Below are 13,170 nucleotides of genomic sequence, written 5' to 3' on the forward strand. Positions count from 1 at the left end.
TGTCTTCCTGAAATTGCTCCCCATCTTACTTGTGGGATAAGGTCTCTCACAGAACCAAGAGCTGACCAATTTGGCCAGTAAGCATTATGGATCCTCTTGTTCCCAGGTCCCTAGTGCTGGGGTTACAAGTGAGCTCTGCCATTCTTAACTTTTATGTCAGTGCTGCTGGTCAGAACCCAGGCTGCCCTGCTTGCTCAGCAAGTGCTGTACCCATGAACCGTCTCCCCAGCCCCGTGTGGTAATACCTTTAACTAGCAGCAGTTCTATATGTTGACACACTCTTGAAAACGATTGCAGATAGTTGAAATTATAGTTGAAACTGTGCATTTACACTCATGACCTCACAGTAGCTGTGAGTTTCCTGCATGTGATTGAGCCTGTCAATATTTCCTTGTGAATGGGGGAAGAGCTTATGATTTCTACCCTCCAAGAGTAGCTATAGCAGCTAACAGTTGATAGTAAAGGGGGAGTCTTACTCGGGAGGTGTAACACTCATAACTTTCATATATATATATATATATGTTTTTTATAAAATATAGATATATTATTTTTAATACACACACATATATATGTGTATATATATGTATATGTATATATATATATATATATATATATATATATATATATATATATATTTATCTCCATCCACCTGGATATCTCTGTATAGAAATAATTTTAAAATATGTAGGGTTGGAGAGGTGGCTTAGTGGTTAAGACACTTGCGTGTGATGCCCAAGGACCATGTTAGACTCCCCAGATCCCATGTAAGGCAGATGTACAAGGGGACCCATGCACAAGACCGCACATGTGTACATGGGGCCCTTGCTTTTTGAGTTTGATTACAGTGGCTGGAGGCAATGGCAAGCCAGTTCTTTCTCTTTCTCTTGCTCTCTCTCATATAGGAAAAGGCCAGTCTGTTGAGCTCGTCTCAGAAAAAAATTGCATAAAACAAACGGATAATGTTATTATTAATAAAAAATCCCAGAAAACTCTTCAGTAGTTGAAACCAGGCAAAGCAATGTGAAATTGAGTGTTGCGTGCTACTTTACTATAGTATTCACAGTATATGAAGGTGTGATAAATCAAGATGTAACTTTATAAACTAAGAAAACAAAAACGCTTGCATGTCTTAATGCCATTTATAAAAAAGAAGATCTGTATAGAGAAAAAGTGTTGAGAAATACAATTTTTTTACTTAGAGAGAGAGTGAGAAAGAGAGAGAGAGAGAGAGAGAGAGAGAGAGAGAGAGAGAGAGAGAGGAAGAAAGAAAGAAACAGGCCAAGAGAGAGAGGGAGGGAGAGATAACAGACTCCAGCTGCATGTGTCCCCTTGGGCACATGTGTGATGTTGTGTGCTTCTATCACTGTGTGTCTGGCTATGTGGAACATGGAGATTCCAACATGAATTCTTAGGCTTTGCAGGCAAGGGGGTGTCTTGACCACTAAACTATCTCTCCATCCTTGAGAAATATAAATTTTGATTATATGCTTTGTCTATCATTATTTCTTTTTCACTTGTTTAAAATACTTTCTTTCATTCCCTCTTGCCTCTAATTATTTTAATTGAGTCTGGGCAGAAGGCTGGATGGGTAAACCAGTTTCTGTAAACATGAGGACCTGAGTTCTGATCCCCAGTACCCACATCAAATACCTGGGAAGGTGGAGTATGCTGATCATCCCAGTGCTGGGGAGGCAGAGAATGGGAATCAGGGGCTCACTGGCTAGCTACTGTAGCCGAGTCACTATGCTCTATGTTCTAGGAGAGAACCTGTCTCAAATGCACTGAACACACCTATGCACATGCTCACATACCTGCACACATGCATACAGTTATATATGCATGTGACCATACGTACACACACCACACCCACACACATGTGAAAAATTAAAACTACACAAAATGTTTTAATTATACAATGTGAGATTTCAGCATGATGGTTTGAAAATTATCCTTAAGTGACAGAGCTTATAAGTTAGTATGAGGACAAAAGTTAATGAAACAGTTCATCACCCAAAACTAGAGTAATATAGTGAAACATCTGTGGAGACATAGGGCAAAAGAACAGATTAAAATGCACAAGGCTTGCAAAACTTGATGGAACTTGGTCTGCCAGATAACAATATCTTGAAATTCCTTGAAGTGAGTATTAAATACCTCTCCTTCTCTCTAGCTGCTTCTTAGTTTCTATAAAAGCAGATCATTATATTATAAAAATATTATTAAGCACAGCCAGAGTTCATTACCCCAGCACCCATATAAATACCCAGGTCTGGCCTTGAACATCTGTTCCTCCCATCCTGAGGGGAGCAGAGATCAGAATATTGCTGTGGCTTGTGAATCCAGCAAGCTCCAGAATCAGTCAGATTTTTTTTTTCTCAAGATACATGTGGATTAGTGATGGAAAGGGGCACCTGACGTTCCCCTCTCATTTCATATATGCAATGCTTACCCCGCACACCATAGATACACCATATGACACATATTGCACACATAGAAGAAAAAGTAAAAATAAGAAGAAACAAAAGAAATCAGAAATAGCTCCTATTACACAGTTAGCCATTTATCAATAGAATTGATGTAATTGATTGACAAAAATCATTTTCTAGAATGACTAAACATGTATATGATAAAAAATATTAAATTTCAACTTCTACCTAGATGTTAAAGCATTATTTATTTATTTTTTAAAAATCTTTTCTTAAAAAAGATTTATTTATATTTATTTATTATAATTATTTATTTATTTGAGAGCGACAGACACAGAGAGAAAGACAGATAGAGGGAGAGAGAGAGAATGGGCGCGCCAGGGCTTCCAGCCTCTGCAAACGAACTCCAGACGAACGTGGGACCTGGGGAACCGAGCCTTGAACTGGGGTCCTTAGGCTTCACAGGCAAGCGCTTAACCACTAAGCCATCTCTCCAGCCCTATATTTATTTATTATACACAGGGAGAGGGGTGGGAGGGAGGGAGGGAGAGAGAGAGTGAGAATGGGTGCACCAGGTTCTCTAGCCACTGCAAACGAACTCTAGACGCATGTGCATCTGGCTTATGTGGGACCTGGAGAATCAAACCTGGGTCCTTAGGCTTTGTAGGCAAGTACCTTAGCTGCTAAGCCATTTCTCTAGCCCTTAAATTTAAATTTTTTAAATATTGATTTTCAAGGACAGAGAGTGTGGGAGAGAGAGTGAGAGAAGTTGCACTAGAGCCTCAAGCCACTGCAAACAAACTCCAGATGCATGTGCCACTTCTTGTATCTGGCTTTATAGGGATACTGGGGAATTGAACCTGGGTCCTTAGCCTCTCCAGGCAAGTACCTTAACTGCTAAGCCATCTCTCCAGCTTTAAAGCAATACTTATATGAGGAAAACTATATGGCTAAAAACTATAGAAAAACTAGAAGTATAAAGTTTTAAAACAAAATTGAGCTATTCATTCCTCTCTGCATGGTTTATTCTACTTAAAATGGGTCCTGAATTAATATATCTTGTCACAAAGATGTAGATTCCCTCTTTTTGGACTGTGAACAATATCTAGTATTTGTAGGTATGAGTAGAGTTATGGGAAGGACTACTATGAGTAATGTTCAGTGAACATTGTGTTGAAGCACCTCTTTAAGACAGTAATCATATCACCTTTGTACATGTGCTCAGAAAAGAAATAATCAAATAGCACTAATATGGCTATTTTTAAAGTTGCTTTAATATTCTTATTTATTTATTTGACAAGATGAGGGGAGAATGGGCATAGCAGGGCCTCTAGCCATTGCAATTAACTCCAGACACATTCCCCACCTTGTGTATCTGGCTTACATTGGTACTGGTGAATCAAACCTGGGTCCTTAGGCTTGGTAGGAAAGTGTCTTTAACCACTAAGCAATCTGTCCCCCCTAATATGGTTAATTTTATAAGAACTTCCACATACTTTTCTATAATGGCTTTATTTTGTTGTTTATATTTACATTTAACTGCAACCTACATGTGTCTCCTTTTCTGCACTTCTCCATCAACACATATTTAGTATTTTTATTTATTTCATCTTAACTATGTAGTTATGGTACACACTTAGGTTCCTGAATGCCTTTATCCCTGACATAGGCATTTCAAGATAAATGTCCCTTGAATTCATGTATTAGCTGTATACTGTCATTTGGATAGGCTATGATTTAATTTTCATATAGATCAAAAGAGTTATTAATTCATTTCTTTATGATTTGACAGCTAGTTACTTAGAAGTATATTGTTTAAAGTTCAAATTTTTATTGATGACTGTTTCAATTCCAGTTTACTCAGAAACATTTAAACATTAGTTAAGTCTTGCTGTTTATTCATTCTATCTAATCATTCTAATCTATCATATAGAACACCTCACATAGGAAAGGCTTGTGAATTATCTATGTGTATTGAATATATACCATTTTTGGTAAATAATATTTTCAGCACAGATTAATCATGCTCAAAATGCTTCATATGGGCTGGATGAATGGCTTATGGATTAAGACATTTGCCTGCAAAGCCAAAGGATCTAATTTGATGCCCTAGGACCCACATTAGCCAGATGCACAGGGGTACACTCTTCTGGACTTCGTTTACAGTGGCTGGAGGCCCTGGTGCACCCATTCTCTCTCTCTCCTTCTTTATCTTTCAAATAAATAAATAAATATTAAAAAGGCTGAATATGATCTTTGAAGTATGACGACCTGCTGATTAGAAAAATACAAGACAAGTTATATGCTGACTGTGGTGATTGTGCCTAGCTTTCCAATTATTCCTAAAAATATTAACTCTAACAGTTTTGTTATGTTCATCAGAAATCTTGAAAAAATATGATTATGTTAGAGCTTCTAACTACCATGAATGGCATGCTATGAAACTTAAAGGTCCTCTATGGGAAAAGGCAAGTAAAGTCTTTAGTCACAGATCACATGACTCTACAACTCAGGGTCCTTTCCTTTTTTCCTCCCTTTCTCTCCTTCCATCCTCTCTCTTTCTTAGAATTGAGCCTAGAGTTTCACATACTCTATAATCAACATGGACCAAATCTACTTCATTTTTATATTGCTATTTTTTCATATATGTACATAATGTATTTTTCACTTTTTGTTTCTTTTTAAAAATTATTTATTTATGAGAGAGAGAGATAAAGAGGCAGTGAGTGAGAAAGAGAATGGGCACACTAGGGCCTTCAGTCAGTGAAAATGAAGTCCAGATGTACGCACCCCCTTGTGTGCATGTGCAACATCTTGCGCTTGCGTCACTGTATGTCTGGCTTACATGGGACCTAGAGATTCAAACATAGGTTTTTAGGCTTGGCAGGCAAGTGCCTTAATCACTGGCCCATCTTCCCAGCCCATCTTTTTTTTGTTTTTGAGGTAGAGTCTTGCTCTAGCCCAGGCTGACCTAGAATTCATTATATAGACCAAGGATGGCCTTGAAATCATAGCAGTCCTCCTACCTTTGCCTTCTAAGTGCTGAGATTAAAGGCATGTACCACACAAAATATTTTGAATGAAAGAAAGGAGAAAGAGAACAGAGAAGGAAATTTGCTAAGCTATTTTGTGCATGACCCTCACCCATTTTGAGTCCTCCGGCAGATGACATTGCCTCCCATGGAGATCCATTCACTGAGCCCCAGCTCCTCAGCACTTACTCTGCCTTGTCCCCTTCATGGTGGCCCTGTCTCTGTATCTCAGCTTTGTCTGTCCTTCTCTCTGGCCTCCAGTGCTTGACCAGCATTGCTTTAGAAACCTTATTTCCATTTCTACAATGAACAAGAAGAATTTTAGATTAATTAAGTAAAATAAAAAAAAAACAAACTTTGAGTTTATTTTAACTGGAAGGGAGGCAGAGCTATAAGATGAACTGGCTGAATGTTCAGTGGGGATAAATTTCTGGTTAAAAAAAAAAAAAAGAAAAGAAAAAATCAGAGCCGGGGGTCTTGGCACATGCCTTTGATACCAGTACTTGGGAGGCAGAGTAGGAGGATTGCCATAAGTTTGAGGCCACCCTGAGACTCCATAGTGAATTCCAGGTCTGCCTGAGCTAGAGCGAGACCCAACCTCAAAATACCAAAATAAATAAATAAGTAAAATAAAAAATTCAAAAAAATCAGAGCATTAGATTAGGAGAGATTGCTCAGTGGTTAAGCTGCTTGCCTAGAAAGCCTAAGGGCACTGGTACCCACATAAAGCCACATGCACAGAGTGGCAGCAGGCGGGCGCCCTGGCGCGTCCCTTCTCTCTCTCCTTCTCTTTCTCTCTCACCCTCTCTTTTCTTGCAAATAAACAAACAAACTGTTTTTAAAAAACAAGAGTATTGGAAAAGGACTGGTATGAAATAATGGAAAATTACATGATCCTCACTTCTGAAGGACTGATATTTGTACAAAGCTCTAAATCTTTATGCCATTCAATAACCTTTCAGTGCTGTTGCAGTGACTTTTGTGTTGCTGGGACAAACACCTAACTAGAAGTAGTTTATGGGAAGGAAGGGTTTATTTTAGGATCACAGAATCAAGGGAAACACCATCAATGGTGGAAAAAGATGGCTCTAGTTCATAGATCCATAGTAAAGAGCAGTCAGCAAACATGAATAGCCGGAGTTCCAACTTGGCTCTCTACACACCCAGTAGAGGTGATCTATAAGATCCTCTCTTAGTAATATATTCTTCAGCTGGCTGCTGGAGACTTATGTAGGAAGCTTAATCTTAATCAAAACTCTATGAGGCTTTGGGGGGACACACATTCATGTTCAAACCACTAAAAATGTCGCTGAAATACTCATGCTGTTTTAAGAGTTTTCTATGGTGCTCATTTGTTCCAGTGCATGAACTTTGAAAACTCAAACCTGACACCTTTGCATTACAAGAACTGCCCACCCTTTCTCACTGTACCTCAGTCATCCATTACTTTGGTACCAGAAAAAGCAGAATGAACTGGGAAACTTTAATAACATTTTGGGAAAAAATAGCCTATCTACTGAAGGAATTGTAGAACCTATCCAACTTCAGTCGTGGTTGAAGGGGTTAGATCCAGGTGACAGAAATGTAGTTGGTGGTGAGTGGAATTTACACACACACACACACACACACACACACACACACACACACAGATTGAAATGAAAGAATTCCCCCATGTCTCGGGGTTATGTTAGTTATTTTCTTCTTTGTTGTGATCAAATTCCAGAAAAGAAGCTATTTAAATAAGGAAGGCTTTATTTTGGCTTTCAGTTCCATAGGATGTAGTCTACCATGGTAGGAAAGGCATAGTAGCAAGAACAGGAGGTGGTGGATCAGATTTCCTATCACAGTTGAAGTGATGAATAATGATGCTCAGTTTACTTTCTACTTCTTTTTTTTTTCAAATTTTTATTAGCATTTTCCATGATTACAAAAAATATCCCATGTTAATTCCCCCCCCCACTTCCTCCTTTGAAATTCCATTCTACTTTCTACTTCTTATTCAGCTTACAAAACCAGCACATTGGATAGTATGAACCCACAGTTAGGGTGGGTCTTCCCATCTCAATGAACCTTATCTAGACACTCCCTCACACACATGCTGATATTAGTGCCTTGGGTGATTCTAAATCCTGTCAAGTTGACAATTAAAATTAAGCATACATATTAACGTTTAACATAAAATAATAACCCCCTTTTCAACCTGACATCCAAGTATGTCACTTATTACATTTTTATTGTTTTCTTATTTGCATTTGTATGTATATAGGAACATACCATACACACATTTTTTTATTTTATATAGGAACATACCATACACACAATTTTTTATTTTAATTTTTTTATTGACAACTTCCATAATTGTAAACAATATCCCATGGTAATTCCCTCCCTCCCCCACCTTCCCCTTTGAAACTCCACTTTCCATCATATCCCCTCCCCCTCTCAACCAGTCTCTCTTTCATTTTGATGTAGTCATCTTTTCTTCTCATTATACTGGTCTTGTGTAGAGAAACCAAGGGCCTTGGCAATGGCTGGTAATATTTTGGGGCATGAGGGACCTCCCTGGCCAACAACTCACTGGAAGGTATCCCATCTCTGGCACTGAAAATTTTTTAGTAACAATCTATGGCTTCTAAGTGTTCCATTGTCCAAAAAAGTAAGTTTCCATATGACTTATTTATATCCTCTTAGATTTTGATTAGCCCTCCCTCTACTTTTCCTTTACTCAATCTCTTTCCCTCACCTCATTCAGGCCTTTTCTTGCTCAGGTTTTCTTTTATTTCTTAACTGGATTAAATGATTAGCTTGGAAACTGAACCCAGGCCTGCATGCATGCTTTAAAGAGAAGTGCCTTTAACCACTCAGTGCCTTTCCTAACTCCCACAGACCACTTTTTAAAATCATAACCTTCTGCACCTTTTCCCCAATAGGCTCACAACTATTTCATGATGCGAAATGCATTTAGTCCAACTTCAAAAGTCCCCATGGTCTTTAACAGTCCCAACATTATGCAAAAAGTCCTAAGTGTCTTCTGAGATTCCAAACACAACAGGCTTACATAGAGTTCCAACAGAGAATAGCAGTGAAGGATAATTTTCATCAAGGGCAGACATTTAATAGTAAGCTTGGATGCAATTCTATATGAAAGGAAAGATTGTCTTAGTTAAGTAGATATACATGGGATTCCAGCTTTTGTTGAAAGTCTTAGATATTTGGTTTGCATATGAGACTACAAATACAGGAAGAAGGGATAGAAAAACCTCAGGAGACTCTGTATGTGATAGGCTTATGAAGCAAAGGATGGCAGTATTTGCACCCTATGTTAACATAACCTGATGGTGCCCACTTCACAGAAGGAATGCAACAAATGAGGGACACATTACTTGTATGTGATTATCTATCACCTAGGCTCTCCTGTTGCTATTCCAGGGGACTGTAGAGGAGAATAATAATGGCAGAGACACAGCTGAGCATAAGCATACAATTAGAGTTCTCTTTGACAAAGCCTGACCATGATAAAATATTTGAAAATAATGTCATTTCTTTCCTATAAGGTTAGCAATGTCGTAACATACTTTAATATTCAACTAATAGCACTTGAACACTCAACACACTATTTTGTATTCACATCAACTATGTCTCTCTTCACATAATGAAGGTCAGCATAGCTCCATCTACACAAGACTCAAGGTCAAGTTGCATTGGTATGCATTTAGGAAATTCGCTTATTTATGTGTGCCATATTAAACCTACACTTTAAAATTGTGTGCAGTTCTGAATTATTTTTCACAAAAGTTTAAGACAATTTGCAAATATAGTTATTCCCTTACAATATTTTGTGTTATATTGAAAACAAACATTATAATTCAGGTGGTATGAATATGAATTTACTCACAGAGAAACAGAATAAGCCAGCATCATACATCCTAGAAGCTGCATAGTTTTAGACTCTTGGAGGGATGCTTGGTACCGTCAGTACCACCATCCCGTTCTTCTACTCAGAGATAACTATTGTTCAGGATTGGCAGTGCTTCTGAATGAAAACCTTGATGATAGCCTTTCGAATTGGCTTAGTCTTGACCCTGTAGATGATAGGGTTGAGTACAGGAGGGACGAGCAGGAAGACGTTGGCCATGATGGTGTGGACAAAGTCAGGTGCTGCGCGGCCATAGTGATGGACAAGAGACAAACTGATGAGAGGGATGTAGAAGATGGCAACTGCGCTGACGTGGGATATACACGTACTGAAGGCTGTCTGTCGCTCCTCTGAGGAAGCGATGCTGAGGACGGACCAGATAATCAGGATATAGGAGAGCAAGATGAGGGCAGGCAAACCCTGTGGTGGAGAAGAGTGCAACCAGACCAAGGATGCTCTTGGCTCTGTTGTCTGTGCAGGACAGCTGAATGAGATTGGCGCGGTAGCAGTAGGAGTGTGAAAGTACCCGGGAGCTGCAGAAGGACAACCTCTTGACACACAGCACGATTGGTAACATGACAGCCACATTCCTTGTCAACACAATCATGCCAATCTGGGCAATCCTGGAGTTGGTAAGGATAGTGGTGTACCTCAGTGGGTCACAGATGGCCACAAAGTGATCCAAGGCCATGGCCAGCAGAACCCCAGACTCCATGAAAGTGAATCCATGGAGAAGGAACATTTGGGCAATGCAAGGATCCAAGTTGATCTCTCGAGCTTCAAACCAAAGGATACCAAGGGTTATGGAAAGCGTGCACAGGGACAAGCTCAGGTCAGGGGCTGAAAGCATGGACAGGAAGTAGTCCATAGGCTCATGGAGGCTCTGCTCACGAAGGACCACCAATAAGATCATGCTGTTTCCAGAGAGGGCGATGACATACAGGAGGCAAAAGGGAATGGAGATCCAGACCTGAGCTGCTCTCAGGCCTGGGGTACCAGTCAGGAAGAAGGTCAGAGGCTGAGCATTGGTATGATTGAGGATCAGCATCGTGAAGAACTGGGAAGACAGGGGCATTTGGATGAGAGAGCATAGCCTAAGGGATCCACAGATTACCATCTAAACATCTTTCTGTTACTCTAAGATTCTCTCAATCAACATCGCTAATTTTAAAAGAAATTTAGTATTTCTTTCTTTTTTAAAAATACCTCAACAAGGAGGGGTCAAGGGGAGGGGGTAGGTCATGGATGAGCCTAATAATGGTACCAAACTGAGTGTATTCACTGAGTACAAAACTAATTAATAAAAAAAAATGGTTTTAAAAAAAAGAATTTTCAGAAGAAAAAAATACTAAATAAAAATAAAAATATACATTTTTATATCATTTTATTTTAATTACTTATTTATTTTTCATTTAAAAAATTTAATTAAACAATTTATTAATTTGAGAGAGAACAATGTAGAGAGTGAGAGAGAGAAAGAGAGAGAGAGAGAGGGAGAATGGGTGCACCAGGGCCTCCAGCCACTGCAAATAAACTCCAAATGCATGTGTCCCCTTGTGCATCTGGCTTAAGTGGGTCCTGGGGAATCAAACTGGGATCCTTTGGCTTTGCAGGGAAATGCCTTAACCATTAAGCCATCTCTCCAGCCTGAAATTTAGTATTTCTTAATTTACTAGAGATACAAGCTTCTCTTTGAATCTTTTGTTTGACATTTATTGAGAAAATTGCTTGATTTGTTTCACATCAAATCTTCTTAAACTAAGCCTGCCCTTCCTTTTTTTTGATTGATTTTTAAATTAATTAATTTTTATTAATTAGTTTTGTACTTGGTGAATACAGTCAAGTTGGTACCATTGTTAGTCTCTATCCCCTCCCCTTGGCCCCTTCTTGTTGAGGTATATGGGTCTTGCATTGTGGAGTTAGCCTGCCCTTTCTTATTGGTGGCAAATATCATAAGAAAATCCCACCTACTCTCAAAAGTTTTCATTAAATACCCAAGTAATATTGGAAGAAGTCTAGTTTCAAGCAATTTTGAAAATAAATGTTTAATTCTAGCATTGAACAAATAAAATCTTTTTTTTGAAACTGTGTGCCTTGGAAATACTAAGAAGAATAAATATATCTGAGCTGTCCATGTTTATATACATATATATGATAGAGTAATTCAGAAACATTGATATCAGTACCATTTGTTGAGAATGCTTTCTACTCTTGACACTTTATATGTGTTATGGTCATGATTTTATGTGTTTAATAATTCTAGGAGTTAGATAATGGTATGTACATTTTGCAGGTGAGGAAGTCATGGCTCAGGAATTAAATCATTAAGTAATTGCAAGGTTACTGTTAAAAATCACTGTCTAAATCTTGAGAAAAGCATCAAAAAATACCTGCAAGACAAGTTTTTTTAAATATTTTTTTTCTTTTTTTTAAGTATTTTTATTTGTTTATTTGAGAGCGACAGACACAGAGAGAAAGACAGATAGAGGAAGAGAGAGAGAGTGGGCGTGCCAGGGCTTCCAGCCTCTGCAAACGAACTCCAGACACGTGCACCCCCTTGTGCATCTGGCTAACGTGGGACCTGGGGAACCGAGCCTCGAACTGGGGTCCTTAGGCTTCACAGGCAAGAGCTTAACCGCTAAGCCATCTCTCCAGCCCTGCAAGACAAGTTTTAATTGAGAAAGAGATGTAGAAGAGATTGAGATATGGAAGAGAGAGAAGATAGGAAGGAGGATGGAAGGGAGGCAGGATGGGAAAATAAAATTTGCCTTATATTTTAAAATTTCATATATATTGGGAGAGAGAGAGAGAGAGAGAGAGAGAGAACAGACAGAAAGTGAGTATGTGTATGCCAGGGCCTCCTGCCATTGCAAATGAACTCCAGACACACACACCATATTGTGCTTTTGGCTTCATATGGATACTGGGAATTCAACCCCAGCCATCAAGCATTGCAAGCAAGTCCTTTAACTGCTAAGCCATTTCCCCAACCTCAAATTGACCCTATTTTTAAACACAATATAGTAAGGACCACATTTTGATAAACTGTCACAGATTGCTACTAAAACTCAGAGAAGAATAATATGCAGAATTTCATGAATATACAAATATGATAAGTGCCATCATATTCAGATCCATGCTCGAAGTTCATCACCATAGTTACTCAAGGAAGTCAATAAAATTTCTGTCTATCTATCTATCTATCTATCTATCTATCTATCTATCTATCTATAATCTATCTATCTATCATCATCATCTATATGGATAAAGTGATGTTTAAGTTGATTAATTTGTCTCAATTTAAGCAGTTAGGCAACAGAATGCATGGAATCTTCGTATCTGACCCTGATGCCTTTCACTCAGTAAAACTGAGGAGTGCCCTAGCCTTTTTCAACATTTCTAACAGACATTTTTCAGATGTGTGCTTTCTAGAGCCATGCTGTGGCTAAAACAATACCTTTGATATATCTACCTGTCAAATGTAATTCCAGGTAACCTATGAGGCTTTTAGGCATGTCTGTATAGATTGTCAATATTACAGTGTTCAATACAAAATTTGTCACATCCTTCTATACCTTCCATAATCATGTATATTTTGTATAAAGCTTATAGTTATCACAGAAATGATCCAGTTTATGGAAGTCACCCAGTAGTCTCTCTTTCATTTCTTTAACCTACACATTTCCAGTCAGTTACCCAAGCTTTCCTATTCCAACTATAAAAGTTTTTTGGTTCACTTCAGCGTTAGCTTAATACAAAATAACAAACCTCTGACACGTTAATACACTATAACCTG

General features: G+C 38.5%; 1 protein-coding gene across 1 annotated transcript; it reads right to left on the reverse strand.

Annotated features, from left to right (window-relative positions):
* Positions 1-9,473: 9,473 nt before the first annotated feature.
* LOC101594612 (olfactory receptor 51F2-like) lies at positions 9,474-10,422 on the reverse strand. Its single transcript, XM_012950378.2, is given in 2 exon segments — positions 9,474-9,780; positions 9,782-10,422. Coding segments are annotated over 2 exon segments (948 nt in total).
* Positions 10,423-13,170: the final 2,748 nt, after the last annotated feature.

Source organism: Jaculus jaculus, chromosome 3 (assembly GCF_020740685.1).
Source record: "Jaculus jaculus isolate mJacJac1 chromosome 3, mJacJac1.mat.Y.cur, whole genome shotgun sequence".
Classification (NCBI taxonomy): Eukaryota; Metazoa; Chordata; class Mammalia; order Rodentia; family Dipodidae; genus Jaculus; species Jaculus jaculus.